General features: G+C 39.4%; 1 protein-coding gene across 2 annotated transcripts in view; it reads right to left on the minus strand.

The window, feature by feature from the left end:
• The window catches only part of LOC146374957 (apoptosis-stimulating of p53 protein 2-like), a 28,767-nt gene extending 8,617 nt beyond the window's left edge, over positions 1-20,150 (minus strand). The window contains exons 1-10 of one of the 2 annotated variants that reach the window (XM_084948411.1): positions 20,029-20,150; positions 19,550-19,715; positions 7,704-7,851; positions 6,638-6,751; positions 4,667-4,737; positions 3,961-4,062; positions 2,454-2,628; positions 2,078-2,259; positions 1,822-1,986; positions 83-130 (exon numbers count right to left, since the gene is read on the minus strand). In XM_084948411.1, coding sequence (XP_084804537.1) covers positions 83-130; positions 1,822-1,986; positions 2,078-2,259; positions 2,454-2,628; positions 3,961-4,062; positions 4,667-4,737; positions 6,638-6,751; positions 7,704-7,851; positions 19,550-19,576 — 1,032 coding nt within the window. In that variant the 5' untranslated portion in view covers positions 19,577-19,715; positions 20,029-20,150. The remainder of the gene's footprint in view (positions 1-82; positions 131-1,821; positions 1,987-2,077; positions 2,260-2,453; positions 2,629-3,960; positions 4,063-4,666; positions 4,738-6,637; positions 6,752-7,703; positions 7,852-19,549; positions 19,716-20,028) is intronic. The other variant, XM_084948412.1, reaches the window with a different exon arrangement.
• Positions 20,151-20,943: the final 793 nt, after the last annotated feature.

The following is a 20,943-nucleotide window of genomic DNA, read 5'->3' on the forward strand; positions in this document are numbered from 1 at the left end:
AACAAAGTCTGAAGAGCCAAATCACATTCAGTTTAGAAATCAAACAGGTACATATGTATAGCTGCAATACTAGTTTAGTTACCTGAAGGTGAGTTTCTTTTGAAGCCCTCTCTTTACCAGGATAGCCATTCTTGAGAAAACAAAAGCACAAACATGCAACAGAAGTTCAAAATACCAAATAATCCCCCCTTTCCCCCCCTATCCAGTATTGGCCCTTTTCACTGTTTTCTGAAGTATGTGACTGAGATGGTGTGAGATGACTCTCAGCTGGCAGCTCTTGGTCAGTATGTTCAGACGTGTTTGCTGGGTGATGTTAGCCGGACGCTTGCTGTTTAGTAGGAGGAGAGAGCAGCCTGGATGGAGTGTGTCTTTGTGCTGGTGAGAAAAAGGCTCACTCATTATGATTCTAGGCAGGGTGTGGGTAAATCACCTCACGAGCCCCTATTCAAGCTTTCCTCTCAAACACACATGCACACATAAACACCTTTCTATGTACTGCTTCTCCTTTATTACATATGACATTAAAAAAAAGAGTCCAGAAGGCTATAAAGTAATGCACGAGTTTCTCATTATCAAAACAATTAAAATAGATTTACATTTCCTTCTAAAATGTATTATTTATGTTTTAACTTTTAATCTTCAACACTGTTTTGGCTGAGTAAATACTGCAAACCAAATACTCACGGGGCTGTATTTTGAATCTAAAAACACAGATAAAACATAACAACTGTATCAGCTTTTAATGAAAAATAATATTTGTCGTTAAAAGTTTGAGTTGTAATAGAAAGTTCGTGCTGGAAGCCAATAAAGCCCCGATTAGGAGAACATAATTAAATAAGTGCATAGAGGACAGATTACAGTGACTCATGTAATTGAGAAGGTGAAAGCACAATATCAACCAATCAGGATTTTTTATTTATTTATTTCATTTATTTTGTCCACCCTCAGATTTAACCTCAAGCAGTAAATATGGTAATTTTTCTTCTCACAGTCTGTTTCATAAAAATCTATGTTGATTTATTTACAGTCCCATGGCAACCTTCAAACATCTTTTAGAAGGGGGCGGGGCGGGAGTAGAAAGACACCAGAGAGTGAGATCAGAACTGATACCTCAACACTAAACAGGATTACCACCACAGACTGCCTTAACTCAGCCTTCTGATTTTTAATGAGTGTTGAATCTTGCCATAAATGTTTGCATAAAAGACGGTTTAAAAAGGCAACGTCTTTCTTAAAAAGGCAGGTTTCCTTCAAACTGAATTCTTCCACTTTTCATGTTTATAAGCCCCACCAGAAATAGATAGTATCTTCACTGACATTCCTGCGTGTCTGTGATAGGAAGTCTGCACATACTATTCCTCTCTCATCTTCTGGCTTTGTTTCTGTCAAATGGGACTGAAAACACAACCGAGTGAAGGAGTGGGAGTGAAAAATCAAACTCAATTCCTTTATATGATCAGAACAACCTTCCTTTCCCACCAAGATCCAATATTGGAAAAAGACAGATAGGAACTGATTGCTCTGAGTGAGTGAGGAGGGGTGGGGGTGGGGGGAGTGTCACGTGACCATCTCCAAACAGAGGAAAGAAAGTGTGAGAAGCTTGAGCTCAGAATGTCAGACGTAGAGATACAAACAGCTTTTTATCACAAGGCCACTAGGGGGAGTTCTGATCAAAAGCATTTCTACTAGTTAGTACCAGAAATTAAAATTAGTACCCTGAAAGATTGTCAGGGTGCCATATAACAATTAAAGCGATGGGTTTTTTTTTGTTTGTTTGTTTGTTGTTGTTTTTTTATGTAGTTTTGGTGCAATAATACTTACGGGCAAGTTCTCTTTCTGCTGCAGGGCTGCCTTCTTTTTCCACAGCCGGTCTCGGAGCTCACTGATCCGTTTGTCCATAGCAGCCACTTCCAGGTTGCGCTTGTTCAGACTTTCTCTCTGGTGCTGGAGCTTTGAGTTTTGATCCTGGTTAAGCTTGTTCCTCAGCTGACCAACCAGCACAAACACAAATCAAAAACTGTGCTAATTTTAAACAAGTAATATGTTTGGACTTGAATTTTCCTTTATGACTTCACACCTGTAGCTCTTTGTAGAGGCGGTCCAGCTCTGCAACCGAGCTCTGGTTGTCATGGAAGTTATCCATTTTGCCATTTTTGAGCAACTCCAGCTGCCGGCTGAGCTCCTCCACCTTGGACGCAGCCATCACTAGTTCTCTCTGCTTCTGCTGGAACAGGTTATTCATTTGCTCTATCTCCTCCACTGGAAAGGGAGGGGGATTGAGTGTGATGATGGCAGAGGTAAGAAGAAAGAATGCAAAGAGAGAAACAATATAATGTTGACAGTCAGTCACAGAAATACAGCGCATCTTAATCCAAAATAAATTTCGAACTTTAATGGTTCACACCATACTCTTAGCAGGCATCCAGTCGTGAATTCAAAGTTAACGAACTCACCCAGTTTGCCATTGCTGAGACGTTTCTGCTCCACCTGACCCTTGAGGGCCCGGACCTTCTTGAGCCGAGCTTCCTGATTCTCAATGTTCTCTCTGAGGCGCTGGAGCTTCTCCTGCTCAGATGCCTGTTGCTGCTGACGCTGCTCTTGCTGCTTCAAGTAGCGCAGCCGCTGTTCCTAGAGACAAGAAAGAGCAAAGGGGAAGCAGAGCACTTGTTAAAAAAATATATAATTAAACAAACACATCCCTCCTCATGCATGACTGCACTATATACACTGCTTAAATGTTTGTGGGCTACACGTATAAGGGCCACTGATAGAAGTTTTTCCTGGTTCAAATTCCTCTGAACAGACAATAGGTACATTTTTCCTTCTATGATGTTTGCACAATGCAATGCTACTGAAAAAAAAAATGAAGTCACTGATAACTGGGTTGCCTATAACCCTTGCTTTCAGTGCAAAATACTTCCTGCCACAAGTCCTTGGCTGTAATAAAAAACAGGAAGTAACTTGCTTTCCCTGGTAGCCTTGGGAAGCTATTCCCAGGTAGTTAAATAGCAGAAACAGATGCAACTGTGGAAAGTACTGAAAACAAATCAACGGGGGGCTTGAGAGGGAGATAGTTTGCATTACTTCCACTGGATCCAGCAAAAAAAAATCGAACAAATTCTGACTACAGAAAGCTTAAATGTTAGCAATGGTATTTAAAAATTGGTTGGTTTCAGAATCAATCATCGCTCTTCAGGTGTGACATGGTATATTGTAAACATGACAGAGCTCTCCCAGCAGGTTCCAAGATAAGCACATCCCAGCCACGGGTCAGGTGATAATGACGACAATGCCCCTTTATTTACTCCAAGCAGTCAAGTATACATGTAATGCTTGTACTTGACTGCTTGGAAGTCACATTCCTGGACTTGTTATACTGTGCTGATGTATACACAGTGCTTGGAAGTGAATGCTTAAATGCCTAAAGGACCTAAACCACAGCCCTAGGAGCATATTTAAGGAAGTAAAAGAAGACACAAAGTTTTTAAAGTTACTATAAAACTGCATATACTGTGTGGGTGATTCAGAAGAACAAAAACATTTTAAAGTGCTTCCGCAAAACAACAACAACAACAACAAAAAAAAATATATATATATATATAGAAGGAATAAGCACTCAGTTAAGTATTTCATTATATCACACCTATTTTCTATCATATCTTTCTTGTTGTCAACCAATCCTGAGCAAAGTAAAAAAACAAGTTTAGATATCAGATGTGTCCCGCAGAGTGAGAACCTGAGACAGTTTACTCAAATGAAACTATGCCCACATCCACCCATGCCTTACCTGTCTATCACAAACTCTACATAAACATGCATTATATAAGTACAATAGAATGTACTCATTTAATGTACTAAATGAACTCATTTTTAGTCCAGTACTGACTTCAATACTGTCTCCACTTAACCCCTTAATCTCTTATAGGCACCCATCTCTTTCTACTGCACTTTTTTATGTACCTTGGAGGCAAGAAGTTGCTGTTGGGCTTCTATCTGCTGCTGCTGTCTGGCAGCCATCTCTTGTAGCTCAGCCAGCGTCATGTCCATCCGGGGCGTTGCCACCTGTGTAGAAAGAAAGAACAAAAAGAAACACATTCATGTTTTAAATATATATTCAAGCTGAAGGCATTTTTCCCACTATAAAAGTCTAAAATAAAATTACAACAGGAGGCCTAAAGTAAAAAATGCAAAACATATGCGGGGAGATTACTGAAACATCAGATTTAGTTTCAGTTATACTCCTTAAAAGGGGGAGCAGTTTAAGCATTTTTTTTGGGGGGGGGGATTTCAGAATTCATTGTACAATATTTATTCCCCAAGGAGACATCCTCAGCTGAATAATCATTTTGCAGTCATATCCATGTTATGATGCACTGATTAATTTTGCAGAAAAACACTGCAGGGTGTGAGAACTGAAAGGAACTAATCAGTATCCCAGAGCACACAATTAACTTCAACTCGTCAAGTATAAAGAAATTGCATTTTGGGTGAAGATTTTATGCCGATACTAAATGCATGACCCTTATTAGTAAAATAAAAAAAAAATAGACATTGTTCCAAATTGACATGTTTCTAATTATTCACATCAGCTACCATTCAAAGTGAATGAATGTAAAATAGTGTAAACCATTTCAACCACTTGTCAGAAAAAAAGTTAATAACTCACCCCATTCTCCATCCTTCTCTCTGGGGGACCCTTCACTCCATTTCTCTTTGAATCTGAGCCTCTTGATCCTCCTAAGTAATGAAAATAAGTGGAGATTTCTTCAGACATTAAAATTTAGAGCACCTTAAAAGAAATGAAAGAGCAACAAGAAAAAAAATGGCTGGAACTTCCTGTTGTCCTTTTGCCCTTCAGTGTCTCTGACAAACAATCATACACATTTAGACTTATAGGTTTGTCTTGACATGCTATAGAGGAGGGTGTATACCAGCTGAAAAAATGACAGGCTAGTACTGAATTATTTTAACTTCTTTACCTCAGTGCTTTTTGTAACTTGTAAAAAATCTCTTGGGATTCAACCTCATCAATAATGACTTATTAGTGGGGTGAGTACACTGCTGCATGTATATATGCTTGTCTAGGAAGATATAACCATATACCCAACCGTTTTACTGGCATTTGGCATGTATGTCTGACAATCTGGGTCCTATCCCTAAAGTATTATCCCATGATGAAAGCCCATAATAGCTTTACTATATAGTTTAACTGCTAGCATACAGTATGCATGCTAGATACAAACTAATCGCTATAAACAGATGTCTGAAAATCAATGTGAAGAATTTTTAACATTCAGTATTGTTAGTACAGGAAGCTTTATGTGGTTTAAAGAGGATTGACCAACCACGATTAGAGCTTCATGCAAGCCCATAGATCAAAGCCTCATGGGTTGCTGCTCCAGAAGCTAAATAACTGGTTTAATAGATGCTGGTTAATCGCTGATGGGAATGTAAGACACCGCTAAGCTCAAGAGTGATGCAAACTGTTAGAGTCACAGCATTCAGACATTCACACAGTGATTAATTTTCCTCACTTCATTTAGATATATCAAGTCAATGACAGAGCAGAAGTACACCCATGATTTTCTGGGGCATTTTGTTGCCTATGTGTCATTGACTATTGTCACACTAGCACTGAATTTGGTGAAGCGTGACAACTCTTTTGAAGGTTTAGTTCTTTCGGACTTCTTTTCAAAGGTTTAGTTCTTTGTCACTAACTACCGAGTCTGTGTGTTATAGTAAAATAGTATAGTAGAAAAGTACGATTATTCATGTTTAGGGCAGTCTTCAAACTAATCATGTTTTTTTTGCCCAGTAACTTGAGAATTTTGTCTGTGCCTGTTTGTTAATGATTGCATTTCATATTCATGCTATGCTGAAAGTAAAGGTCTATAAAAAGTATAATTAGTGTGGCTGCTTACTCAGACATGACGCAGGCATAACATTAGATTAATGAAAAGAAGTTCAAATGTACTGGCAGTCCAATAGATTGGTGACATTCCATTTTATCCTCCGACATGTGAAAAAGAGCATGCTCGAACAGTATCATTTAACTAACTGCAACCTGAGGGCAGGACAGAGTACATCCGTACTGCCGTAACTAATGTAAACATGGCAACAGGACCAAATAAACCCGCATAAAAATGCAGTAACTGAAAAATTTAATACAGAGCTGTGTTGCAAATAATGATCAGAGCTAAGCTCTCAGTGTGGGAAAACAACAGCGGGCTAAGATAACACAAAGGGAAAACAGCCACCTAATCCCTGGGCCAGACTCAAGCTGTGAGAGGTAAAAAGGGCTTAGTTATGCAACTTGGTGTTCAGAGGATAGTCTATGAAAAAAATACTAGACTTTTCTGTGTTAATAAGAAAATTGAAAAGTAACAGACTTCTGATAGTGGGACTCGGACACTCTGATTCCAGCAAGGATGAAGGATCTGAGGGCTCCAAATATAAAGCCCTCTTCTGGATAAACGTTTGAAAAATACCATAGTGTTTATTGAATGAATAGTGCGTTATAAAGACAGCAGGCACCTCTGGAGACAGTGCTCACCCAATCATAACTCTTGTGTGTGAGAAGTATCAGATATTAAAGCCTCTTTTCACTATCTGTTGTGTATTGCAAACAGTTGCTTACCTGATTCCCTGCTAGGAGCTCTGTTGTGACGCAGAAAGAAGCGCACCTCTGATCTGTGCTGTCCCCATCGTTGGAGCACATCCAGCATCCTCTCCCCATCACCTACAGGTCTCTCTGCAAGTCGAAATAAAACATTTTAGCCCACAAATAAATATTGAAAAGTTTTCATAATATTTCACTTGGATTGGCTAAAACACGAATGCATGTCAAGTTTGCACATGCCATTTGCTCAGTGAATCCAGTCTAACCCAAATTGAAGGATGATTCATTTTGTGAACAAAGTTTGCATGCCGTTTATCTATCTAAGCAATGACTTCAGGGGAAACAACTATAACGCGCTGTCAATTATGCCTCTTGGCACTGAGCTCATCAGCTATTCTTCAGACATTTTCTTTGAGCATTTCATTACACAGATGAGCTGACACATTATGCTTAAGTAGAGGTGAGTGAAACTGATCTTTTAATAATGGTAGAAATGCAAAATGAAGCAGTTAAGTAAAATATTCTAAATATAATTTATAACTTTACATCTAATTTGGATGCAAAATGTCACTGCTGTGTTTTCAAGGAGATTCAAAAGTGGTCTGAGGTGAATGGGTGCAAAATGAGACAATCTCTTCAGTATTCATCAATCTCCTTTCAGACCACTCCTGGAAGTACTCAAACACAATAATTGGCACTTTTTCACTATTATGGCAGTATCACCATGGAAACGGCTATGAAGCCTGGCTCCTTGAGTTCTGATGTTGTATACTCCTTGACTCTTAGAAACGGTGAAAATGAGGCAGGCATGAAATCTCAACCTCCTGTCTGAGAGATGTAAGAAATGTTCAGGCGCTTGTGTTTGATGCAGAGATTAGGGCTCTACACTATTTGCACGGTAGACTCAAAAGAGACAAACACTTTAAAAACTGCCAAGCAGATGACCACAAAGCTAATCACAAACCACAAAGTGGTCAACATGAGAAAAAGCACTTTTTGTCTAAATAAAATAAAAACTAATGTGCCCACACACCGACTCCTGTTCCTTCAGATACTCCACAAACAAAAGAGCACTGTCACTCACCAGATCCACGCCACATCTCAGATAGGTTGCAGTCCGTTTCCCCCGGCTCTTTGCACAAGTCCACCACATCCCGGCATAGCGTCTCCGGAGTAACAGGAACCTCAGTAAAATGCTGGTCATTGTTACTGAGGTATACAGTCAGGAACATCTGGAACAGCAGGCGAGAGAAGCAGATAACCCAGTAGATTAGATAGAGCTAATTAAGATCACAAGCGAGAGGATCCTGTTAGAGTTAGTAGAAGTAAGGTAAACATAAAAGTTCTCTGGAATTGGTGTCCAATTTCCTCTTGGTTCATTGTTTGTATAGATTCTATAATATGTGAGCTTCACTGATAGCAGATCTGCTTCCCAGGCCTCATACCTCTGTGTCAACAGAAAAACCAGAGGCCAGATCTTGAAATTCCATTTCACTCACTAACTAGTGCTGTCACCACTGTGAGAGATCCCTCCATCCCAATGTAAACACACTAAAAAACCCCGTCAAGCACTCTGAATGAGCAAACCGCTAGGTTCTTATGCAAGTGTGTGACTGACAGCTGCTCAAGGCTGGTTTTTATCAATCTACAGAGAAATGGGCAATCTCAATGAAGCAGTTTGTAATAAATTGGAATTTGCATGCCTCCAGCTACTGCAGAAAATAAACACACTGACACTGAGCAGAAAATTGAGCTGTCTATCAGCAAGGATCCAAATGCAGACAGTCACCTACAACCTTTTAAAATAAACTCTAAAAATCAATACTTATATGGGATATTACTCATCTTTATAGCTATAATAGGCAGCAATTGTCAAAACAATTAAAGTAAGAAGGGCTGAGTCAAACAAAAGCCTTCACAGATGATTTAAAAAAATATGCATCTGAAATGTCTGTGATATTCCAAAACCTATATAATCGCTGACAGGAAACACAAACATCAAAAGTCAGTGTACGAATATCATACAGTCATAAAAAGATAAGTGCTAAGAAGCTTAAGGCTCGTAATGGAATATGCCCCCAATCTGTAATATGAGCACATAATAGGAGTTGATAAGGCAGCAATAAAACCAATTTTATAAGGTGTCTTAGGATATTGCATGCCTTGAACATACTGAACTGTTTTGTTTCAAACCCAGGTTTTGGCACAGTGTCATGCCTTCACAGTGACTTCAGACAGAGTATCCTGAAAAGCGTGTAACTGTAAGAGCGGTATGGTTTTAAATGTCCAGAACCTCCAGGTTACACTGCCAGGTTTTTCTACTCTGAGTTGCTGTGAATAGCCATGCCTACGGGGGCTACGGTGGGAACATGAGGTCAGCCAGGTCACAGGCACAAAAAACTTGAAGGGGGTGAGCATGCAGAGCAGCTGGTGCAGAAACAAAAGTTTTTGGGTTTCTTTTTAACTGTGGTGTGTATTGCGCCAAAGAGCAACAGCCTTGGGATAAGGGGCTTTATCCCCCTTTTCTTCCTCAAATGAAGCTTACTAAGTGAGTGGGCAGGTGAAACGTTCCCTCTGAAGATCTCCTAAGCAACATCTACAACCAGAGGTTTGTTTTATCACACAGAAGGTGGAATCAACGGGCACTGGCCTGAGTCAGAGGACCTGACTCAACTGCCAGAATCAATGGGGATGCAAATGAAAGATTCTCATGAATAGAGCAAATCAGCTGTGAGTCATGCCTGTCAGTAATGTAGAGAAGAGAAAGCTGTAAACAGAAAGCTGTGTTTCTAACCAAAGACCACCCTCTGTGGCAGAACACTACCCTGGAAAGTAAAACTAAAATGGGGGCTTTTTGTGTCTGTTAATTAGAATAGTTTAAGCATTCATGCTAAAAACACAATTAAAATCACTCATATAGTGTGCCTTCATCAAATTATTTCAAAAAAACAATTCGTAGATCTTTCAGAATGAGATGGTGACATCATGAAAACTTCCCAGAAATCCAAAGTGCTAAAGTGAACCTATTAATATTTGGAGAGTGAAAGAGAGCACTGACAGATAGTAGGAAAAGAGAGAACCACAGATGGGAAGAGAATATAATCTCGGGCGCTGGCAACGCCCCCACTAAAATCCAGTTTGCTGCAGCACTAAAGTTGATGATCCAAGACCACCAGTATTCACTTCAACTATCCATCTAGATGACTTAGCACTTTGCAGTTGACCTTCATCCACCTAAAGCATGTGGTCACTGCTTATTCGCTATGATATAGCACACATGGTACAAAAGCTGCATAAACTATAAATACAAATACAAAAATCTATGAGGCCAATTTTCATATTGTTTTGGAAACTTTGAAACATTCAAAATGACGTGTGGAAACACATTCCCTTTAATTCATTTTTTGTCTTTGATCCTTGCAAACCTTTTAAGGTCTCAAAATGATAGGTCTTGTAGACTTTTCATTACAAACAAAGCAGTACATGCAAGGTAAATTACAGGAATTTATTTAATGTGCTGCAGTAAATATCAGAAAAGTGTTTTCATCGTTATGTCTACATCTTTATAATTTATGGTCTACTCAACAATAAGCAACTACACCGCAGACCCTCTTCAAGTTTTAAGAAACGTACCTACTCAGACAGGCAAGATTACCGTAAGTAGGTGTTTGACTCAGCCAAACAAATTGAGTGTTCATTAAATATTCATTGATACAGCAGCAAGTAAAATTAAGTAGCTCAGTAACAGCCTGATAGGTACAATGCAAAATAGACAAACAGTAGCTCAACAGCCTACCAGAAAATACTGCTTTGTGTAGCTTTATATAGTTCGAAGGGAGCTGGCAATATCATGATTTTATGTGACAATGTTTGACAGAAATATGCTCCACTTGCTTTCTATTAGGTATGGAGAGGATGACAGAAGCAATTGCTGAATTGCACTTCCCTTCCCATTTTATTTTAGAGAGGGTTAAGAGCCCTGGGGAAGGAGAAGGGACAAGCTGCCTCGGCTGCTGTGGCTCACTATTATAGCAAAAGATTTCTATTTCCATCATAGCAACAGCTAAGTCAAACCTGGCTCCCAGGGTTTTGAGGGTGATGTGGCAGCTCAGAATAGCAAACGGACAATTATAGCCAATGCAAAGAAATATGGCCATAATACTGCTGTCTACACTGTAGATACCCTCAAAGCGGGGCAGCTATATGGTTAGGTCATTTTATCGCAGGGATTACGTTAATCCGCTGTATAAAAATATAGCCTTTTAACAGCCTGCTGGCTCAGGGGACAATAATAAGCTGAAACACGCTAGCTTGCAGCTAGGCTATGGCCATTATGTCTTACTATATTATAGGATCATGTTTTTTTCTTGGAGGTTGAACAGTGGCCTGCAGTGAATAGGTGCAAAACAGTCTGACCATGTATTCTCAAAAAAATTAATTAATTAAAAAATAATAATAAACTGCCACAATTTTAAGAGTCGGCATAGGATCCTTTGTTCAAGATGCAATAACACTGACAAGACTGTGTCTCTCTCTGACATGAAAGGCTCTAACATCAAAACCTCAGACAAAAGACACTGCAAGAGGAAGACATCTAAGAGTAGGAGAGTGACTGCAGCTGGCAACACTTGAGCTAAAAGGTTCAGAAAGACAGAGGGGAAAAAAAACAAACAAAGATATGCTATCCTGGGTTATTTCACTGAAAGTGGCTTCTTTGTCCGCGATTCTCCTGTATCCAAGTTAAATGAGCTCCAGTCCCTTTAGGGCGGTGGAGGACAATTCTGTCAAATTCTGTGTACTGAACAGACAAGCTATGAAGTTTTAAAAAATGCTGATTTTCTTTGCCTTTTGCAGCGTGATTTGGATCCTTAAAGCAGATGCCACCGGCTGCAGACCTGAACAAGCTTTTCAAGCCTCTCCAGTTCAGACAGGGCACTGTGAGATGACTTGAGTTTAAATATCAGCACTCTACCTGTAGCCAATTGCACAAAGGACTGTTTTGTGTGTATGTGTGTGTGTGTGTGAGTAAGTGAGTGAGTGAGTGAGTGAGAGAGAGATTGTGGCACTCCCACTGATTGTTAAGATAAGGTTCATGCAACAGAGAGAACAGTTTACAGGCATTTTGTCTCTTGATGTTCAATGTGTTAGGTTAGGACGGGTCAAAGGAAAATGAAGTTAGAAAAATACTCCTTAGATAATTTGACTCCTAAAAGCATATCATTCTTCATGTCCCACCTTGAAAATCCACTCTCTCCATCTGAGGGTCAATCCTCCTGCAATAGTCTCTTAAGGTAATTGTCCAGATGCAGTTGTTCACATATTGAGTTAAGAGTGATCAAAACTGCATGCCGCTGCAGTTTCCAATTTCCGGGAATAACACACGAGATTGTACTATAATTCAATGACTCTGCAATAGGGCTGCCACGATTAGTCGACTAGTCACGATTACGTCGACTATCAAAATTGTCGACGACTGATTTAATAGTCGACGCGTCGTTTGAAGCTTTGTAAGATCCCAAAAGACGCAGGAATAAGTAGTAGGATTTAAGAGTGTAATAACGGACTGAAACAGAAGATGGCAGCACTGCATGTACAAGGATGCCAGCTGCCGTTAAACCCCAAAGAAGAAGAAACTGTGTCCCAGAATTCATAGCGCGGCCTAGCTCAGTTTCCAACAATGGCGGCAGCTAGTTAGTTTTAATATTACTCTTATTATTCTTTCTGGGTCACAAAATAAACGTTTAACATATTTTCAGGCGAGAATGTAGCTGTGTAAACCTCAAATATCTGCTCAGTTTATCAAGACACCACATATTTTCAAAAGCGCTCCGACGTTTTCAGAGACGTCTGTTACCCACTAGCTCGATAGCTAGCCGGGGGCAAGGCTCACTAGAGCCCGTGAGAACACCGGACTCGTTTTCAAATCGTTTTCAAACGTTACTCAGGTTAAACATATATAAGTCACTTAGATAACTTAAAAATGTTATTGTTTGGCTTTTTGTAGTATTTTATTTGTTCCTGAGTAAATCGGTTTGGCTGAGATTAAAGTTATAGTTTTTACACAGCTGAATAAACATCAAGCAGACAGCTGATTATCAGAAGAATATACTCTGGTGTCCTGTTATATTTTAGATAGCAAGGAGTTTATTAAACTTCACCGAAACAATCTTCAAATGTCATTAAAATTTAATAAACTATCATCTTGTCTTTATTTTTAGTTGGCACATACCTTAAAAACTTAAAGCTGTAAGCTAATGATAGTTATTGCACCAGCAGCATCTGCTCTTATATAAGCTGTACGTTTTACGTCCAATGGATGCATGATCTGATTAGTCGACTAATCGCAAAAATAATCGTTGACTAGTCGACTATCAAAATAATCGTTTGTGGCAGCCCTACTCTGCAATATAACAATTACTACCAAATAAAAGTCAGTCCTGTCACAGAGAATTTATTATATAATTAGCTTCCAATAGACAAGTACAGAAAACGCAGTATCTCATGTACTGTCAATGCAAAGAGTAGCATATAACCAAAGTTAAATTCCCACACCCATCCCCTGATGACTATTAACGGGTGAAGTATTAAAAGGACTTATTATTAGTTTCCTTGCTCGTGTATTTTAACTGTCACACTTATAGAACCTCAAATTAAACATAGCAAGTATACAAGAAGAAGGTCATTGTTTAAATAAGTAATCCCAGAGTCAAAAGCTGTTTCTGTTTCAACTAGGTCAGATTTGTTACTGCTTGGTTCTACAGGGTGTCACTGAAATTGGATATCCCTAATATGGTCATCTTGGACACACAGCATTTCCTTAAACAGCAGCCCTACCCACCTGCTGGTCAAGCGTTCTGTTTGAGAGGAGGAGCCAATCAGAGAAAAAAAAAGTTTCAGACAGAAGCTGCAGAAGGGCCCAGCATAAAATATAAAGTCATTATTCTGAATTGTTCCTCATATAAAGATACTCTAGTAGAGTCAAGAATGTTTCTTCTCTCTGTTAGCCCTGCAGACAAGCGACCTGTCTGGGGTGTAACCCCCACCTCTCGTGCAATGGAGGAAGAAAATGGATGGATGAAAACGTGCATAGCGTCTCCACTTCCAGATTGTTTACTCTTCAAAAATCAATATTTTGTTTACATCAGCACAACTAAAAACCCACAGCAACACTGGACATGGTTAGCCTTCGGATAGGGCTAGGTGAAAAAAGATAAAGACAGTTTTCACAAAGTAAATTTTCCTTGATAGAAAAACGAGACGCGGTCAATATAAAGTCAATAGAATTCATTTCATCCACGTTTTGGCACGAAAGGCCAATGGCAATGACAATAGTGCTGTGCTGAACCAATCTGGCGGCTGGAACAGAGTTAGAAAAACATCAGGTTGGGTTGGCCCTCAGTGGTGGAGAAACAGTTGACAGTAGTATATGTGCTAACATTTCTCTCAGAGAACTGTTAGCACATCCCTTTCCAGTTGTACACAGAGCTGAACAGCTGTGTCATACTTTAGTACATCAGATTTGTTATCAAGTCGCACATCTAAACTATACATGAGCCTGATTGCTCACTTTACTGAGACACTACTGCATTTGTTGCCCCCTTTTTTGTGTTCGTAGGAGCATAAGAGTGTTTCTTTGCTCACTAGTGAGTAAATAGTTTTTTGTCTTTTTGTGAGGTTGTTTGTGAACAATTTAAAACAGTTTGAAGACATTGTGATCTGATTTATATGATAATACACAATGATATTAACTGATATGAAAAATAAATCATGTATAAGACTTGATTTCATATGGATGAAATCAGTAAATAAATAAGATACACTGTCTGACAGGTTAAAAAAATATATTAAGACGCAATACCAGTTCCTTATAAACATATGCAACATGTAACACAATGCCTTAGGGGAAATGGAGTGGGTGGGAAAGTGGATAGTATGATAGCAGCAGAGGATAACAGAAGCCATATCTTCAAGTATGCCTGAGGGCACTTCACCTAAGGGGTGCTGGACCTTCTGTCCACACACACTTTCAATCACAGATATTGCTGTAGTAAGCGAATGAGTCAACTAAGTCTTGTTGACGGAGTCACCTCTGAATCTAATTAGCAAAGGTTTGTAAGACACTGCAGCAGCATCTTCCTGTGTGCGCGTGCCTTAGTTCTTTCTGCCTGACACAGTTCCAGCTTAGCAGTTCTTCAAAAAGGCGAGGCAGCATAAAACTCTATGAAACTGAAATGGCTCTATGCATTATATCTCTTCATCTCGCGTTCCCTCTCCCTCATTTTCTGTGTTGCATTAGAGGGATGAGGTGGCACGGGAGAAAAGGTCAGGGGTAACAAACAGCAAAAAGCACAGTAGTCTTATTCAGCTGCAACATTCGGGGGGGGGGGGGGGGGGGGCAGCTTTTACAGTACATGAAGCTGCAGAAAGCTTCCATCACAAAAGCCTCTTCTCTATGTCTGCACTGCAGTACTTAGCCTATCACTTCATAATCTGCGGTCTTGCAATGCTCTTCTATTTCTGGTCTACGTGATGAGAGAGTTCCTACTTTCGGCTTATCTGGGAGATAAGGGAAATGGGAGTCAAAATTAAGCAGAAAGGAAAGGATGTATCCTTTTTTTCCCCCTTTTCCAATGCCTCATGACTCTTGGATGAAGATGTTCCGAGAACTAGTCACAGCCTGAAAGTTATTATAGAAAATACAGATACTTAAAATATGAAGAGTGCAACAAAAACTGAATAAAAAATGCCCACTGTGTGAACTGCAAGAAAAATTACCCTTTATCAACTCTTATTTTATGCAAAAAACAAATGCGATTCAAAATGTAGCAGTGAATGATGCCTTTGTGACCTTTAATCAGTCATATGTAAAAATGAAACCTTGGTGAAGCAGCAGAGTGAATGACTGTAGTCTTACCAGTACAGAAGACCTTTGCTACTAGAGGAACTTTTCAGAACTAAATTATACAATTTGTTTCCACCAAAAAGTCCCTGCAGCAACGGAAATAACGGAGAGCTTTGTGTCATCAGCTATTTTGATACAACACTTGAAGTTGTTGTACGTTCTCTGGTCAACACTTGACTACTTGAACAAAGTAGATGACTAGCAGGAATTTGGCAACCAGAGACCAAAGAGCATCACTTGTATTCAGCAACTTCAAGCAGTGATAGACGAAAAAGCCAGTGGATGACTCCCGAGCTAAACTTTTGTTCAATTTTGAGAGCAAAGAATACCAGTGATTGATATATGATGGGGTGGCAAATACATTATATAGGGGGTATCTACATAGCAACCAACTGTCAGGGACAATTGCATGACAAATAGCTTCCTGTGTAGACCGCCCTTAAGGCTGGATCCATCCAATCTGGTTTGTCACCATTTTTTTTCTCCACCCATTGCTCCTTGAAGTTACTGAATGTCACTGATTATCTACAGTCTTAGCTTCGCTGCTAGTCTCTTCCCGTGTGGAAACCTGTTAAGTAAATGCAATGTGAAAAATGAAAAATTTTCAAATTCAGTTATTCAAGTGCTCTCTCTTAGTTGACCAAAACTTCTCGTTTAGGTCTTTTGTTCCTTCACACATGTCATAACTACCATTATCAATAAATCTATGTACCGTACTGCTGATAAAGCAAAATGAATGTTTGCCATCAAACAAAAAACATCCTGTGTCCAAAAAAAAGGAACTGCATCCTGTTTATTCATTTCCCTTATCATTGAGATAGGGGTCAGCTATATTAACGATTTATACAAAAAGACATTTTTCTTCCTGACGTTACCTATACCCCACACGACCTCCCTGTTCATTCAGCAGCTCAACATTAGTCAGAGAACTGTCTAATGTGAAAGTGAGTTCTACTGAAATTTTGCACCACTTTAATGTACATTTATCCTTTTCAAATGGATCATTCCCAGTGAGCGACTTCATATTCAATTGCTGTAATCTGACACCAGCTCAGGTGATTCCTCTCAGAAACCAGGTGAATGTAGAGTTGTGGTTGAGGCACTGGTGCACAGCACAGTCTAACAGTATGCATTCAAGAAGATTATTCAGTTTCTCTATAAGACCTGTGGTTGTAAACAACATGGTCACCAGAGCGTTCAACCATTCACAAGAACTTCCTCTTCACCTTAGAAATTATTTTGTGCACTCCTTTGATGAGAAAACAAAATATTACAGGCCTACTGTGTTTTTACACAACTGTTCTCAGCTAACAAAGGTCTTCCTGTCAATCTTCTTCTTAAGGATAAAGTCAAAACATGAACGTCCTTGTCTATCACATGTGACTATCTGCTTATGTAACCAACACAACTCTCCCACAGAGTAAACACAAAGCCTGTGGCACTCAAAGAGAAAGCCTGCTCAGGTTTCTGTTGACACATACAGCAAAATCAGGCTTCCCACAGCATTAGCTCACTTTTCCACCATCAAAGCACCACCATAAAGTCTAGGCACACTGAGATTTGATGATCTGGAACCAAGACACGGTACAAATGTGAGCAGTGAAAGAATGAAAAACTAAATAATGTAAGCCAGGTGCACAAAATTGTATCTGTTTGAAAATCTACACGCCGAAGCAACATGCATCATGGGACAGGAATGAGGAAGTGTTTGGTATGTGAAGAGAAAACACAAAACACAAAAAAAAACAAAAAACACAAAAAAACCCCACAACAAAACAAACAAAATGTATTCTTCCAGCTTGGTTTCTGTTATTTTATGTTGTCAATAGAGTATAATTAATCTTGTCAAAAAGTGGACAAAGAGAAAATATGGGCTAATAAACCAGCAGAGAATTCAAGCCTAAATGTGACATTAATTCATGTCTGCAGAACAAAGGCTGGTTTCAGGAGAGATAAAAGTAAATCAGGAGTAAATGAGTTATTCCATGCCACGGTTTAATTAACGGTGAACATCACTTATCAGGGTATTGGCACAGCACAGGCAAACACACACAATGTACCCACCACAGCACGCTGCTAAAGAGTCCCTGCAGCCCATTGTGCTCAGGAAACAGTGACCCCCTATTTACCATCCCAGCAAGCAATTACGACACTCCATTCTCACTACCCCACAAGCCCCTAGCCTGCACGAGCAGGGTCATGGGCTATTGGTGTAATTTATAAAACAATACCTCACATCAGACACATCTACATAAAGACCAGTTTGTGTTTATCAGCGAGCAGCAGGAGCTGTATCCCATTTACAGCAAAAGCACATAGAAAGATATCCTCAGGTGACAGAGATGGAGCAAACGGGGTAATTATTAAGGGCCAATAAAGAAACAGCTCTGTTATGTAAGGGTCACAGTTTATATGAGTATCCACTAGAAACGAGCTTGGCAATAACAAACAAGTATGTGCCAGTAGCAGACTGAGGTCATGCGCCAGACAAGAGTCGTCCGAACACGACTCTCTCCACTGCTAAGATGATTAATTCAATGAAAGAACACAGGTAGCACAGGTTTGAGGAGAGAAGGGCCACAGTAGTAAATCCTACACATAGGCGCAACATTAAACACAGTGTGTCATCAGCTGTTCACAATAAGACAAAATGAAAATATGACCATGTATCATAGTTATCTGAATTATTCAAATCAGAATTAAAGACATAAACTAAAGGAAAAAATATAGAAATAACAGGTTTAGCTACTTTTTGAAAGTTATTATTAATATTATTTTATATCATCCCTTTTCCCTGAGGTGTTTTGTTTTGCCATATGGTAGTTACTTTACAGTTATCCTACTTTACTTAAACAATTTTGCATCAACTTACCACCTCAAGTTTTCTTCCCCCAAAATTGGGAATGAATAAAGTAGAATTTATTTTAATGAAACAAGGTAAATTTTAAAGAAAATTGTGGTAGACAGTGCTAAAACAGTCTGTTCATAAAATAACACAAAGAAAACTAAACTATTTTGATAAAAGATTAAATCACTTCCTATGCTACCTGGAAATCATTTAAATCCTTTGCTGAAAGCATGGCAACTGTTGTTACTAACACCTAACTGTAATGTTATTAGTTTACTTCATGTATGTCACAAAATTACCATTTATTTTTATACCTTACTGAGAAAATATGTCAGTGACCTCTAACTCTGTTCATATCCTTGATTTGGTATTTCAGGGGTAGAGTGGGCAAGGTTTGAGAAGTAAGGTTAATTGTTTTCTTATTTTGGTTTATAAAGTCTGTATTGTATTTTGCTATGGAAAAAATATTGAAAAAGTCTATAATCATTTCAGCTTGCAAGAATCAAAACAAATATCCACAGACTGATTGGGAAACTGTTTCTTAGTTGCAGCTCCATTTTCCATGAAACATTTGGGTAATTATAAAATTTGCCAGGGTTAAATGTTTACTAGTTTGGGGGGGCGTTACTCATTAATCACCATTTCTACTTGTTAGGAAGGTTGTTTCTCAACACTGCACACATGCAGGCAGACTGCTGTGTGCTGCCCTATCCACACATCTAAGTTGGTGCTGAGAAAGAGAGAGAGCCTTGCACTGCAGCAAAAGCAATGAACCTCTGATGATGTTGAAGATGATGGGGATGACATGGCAGGAGTCCAGAGCTGAGGATAGGTCCAATGCCAGCCAAGAACTGACAGGTGAATTCTGCCTATATACCGACAATACTTGAGATTACGACTGGTTTATAGGTGACTAAGTCTTGTATGAGTGTAAAATCACATGAGGGAAACACACTAACGCAAACACAAGCATCTATGGTAGCCAATAAACTTCACAACAGACGGCTGTGTCGACATAGTAATGACACAAAGTAGCAACCGCATCAACTTACCACCTCAATTTAAATGCCCAGGTAACTCACAGTGATAGCGCCGCAGCGTGATACAATATCGAAAACAGGGGGATTGCGCAATGGGACAAGGTTAAAACTTATAGCCATGAAAATAAAATAAAACTCACCGGCATCATTTTAGCTTCGTACCGCATTTAGCTAACGCACACAGCATGAATCCCCGCTGGCAGTTTCGACGAAGGCTGTTGGGACTGGCGATCGCTGTAATCCCAGAGCCTAAAGCCGCGACAGGCAAGGCTACTTTCTCCTTCTTAGGGAGGGGGGGATCCAGTCCTGCGTTAAAAAAGACAACACAACAAAACATGGTTACGCTCTAAAATTCGACAAAAAATAAAAAGAATACAAAAACAAAAAGCACTAAAGTTAACTGCATCTCGTGTCGTAGACCTGTTGCTACAGATAACGAGGCCTTCACGGCAAAAGTTTCCGTTGTGGTTGCGCGAGCATCGCTTTAAAACTTTGTAATGCTCGCAAAAACGAGCGCGAGGATCGACGTAAATAAAAAAGAAAACAAGGTTTGTGAGTAGGGATACACACACGCGTTTAAATGGAAATACTTAATAATATTTTTTAAGGTTTTACTCACCAAGAAAATACGTAGATAATCGTCTCAAAACCCCGTTGAATGACAGCGTAGCTCGGTCGCCCGCAGGCAGCCTATCCCAGAGTGACGTAGCGAGAGGAAACTCATTCCACTTTGGAATTCAAGCTCCGCCCCTGCCGGAGCATAAAACACCCCCACCGCCTAGACTTGTATACTTTGTGCCTCGACTTCTGTCTTAATATCAGAATCGCACGCTTAATATTGAAACCATGTGCAAAAAAACAAAAAACAACAACAACAACAAAAAAACATTCAGTGTTTTCAGCAGTTTCTCAGCAGCAGATTAAACTTAAAAGAGCAGAGGTAGGAATGATTCCTCACCAGGACAGACTTAAGATGTATCACTCCGTCAGTAATCACAAACTGAAAGGTGAAGGTGAAAGAGCTGCGAAACTGTTTGGTTCAGTAAAAGCATTAATTATTAAAGATGGCAACTTAACGAATGAAAAAAGAATGATTATTAAAGTTAATATGACCAGTTAGCTGAATTATAGCATATAAACAAGCAACACCTAATGTAACTTGGGAAAATGTAACTTGCTTCAGATAAGAGCTGTAATCAGGATTTATACTGAAATAAAAATTTCTACCTGGCTTCATCTAAACCCCATATGGCCTCACTGTATATCATGAATCAGAAGAGTTCTTTCTTCTCTTCTTATACTCTCACTTCAGATTACAGTGTCGTCTGCAAACATTATAGTCTACAGAGACTCCTGCCTGACCTCATCTGTCATCCTGTTTATTACCACTTGGACTTCCTACATTTCTGATGTAATCCCATCCCCATCCCCATCCCCTAGCTTCAACAACTCTTTCCTATAACTTCGTGTTATAGCTCATCAACTTTATCCGTCTACCGCTACAGCTCTGCACATCACCCTTTAACTTGAAACT

Source organism: Perissodus microlepis, chromosome 13 (assembly GCF_051167445.1).
Source record: "Perissodus microlepis isolate ML-2025 ecotype Zambia chromosome 13, ASM5116744v1, whole genome shotgun sequence".
In the NCBI taxonomy this organism is placed as follows: domain Eukaryota; kingdom Metazoa; phylum Chordata; class Actinopteri; order Cichliformes; family Cichlidae; genus Perissodus; species Perissodus microlepis.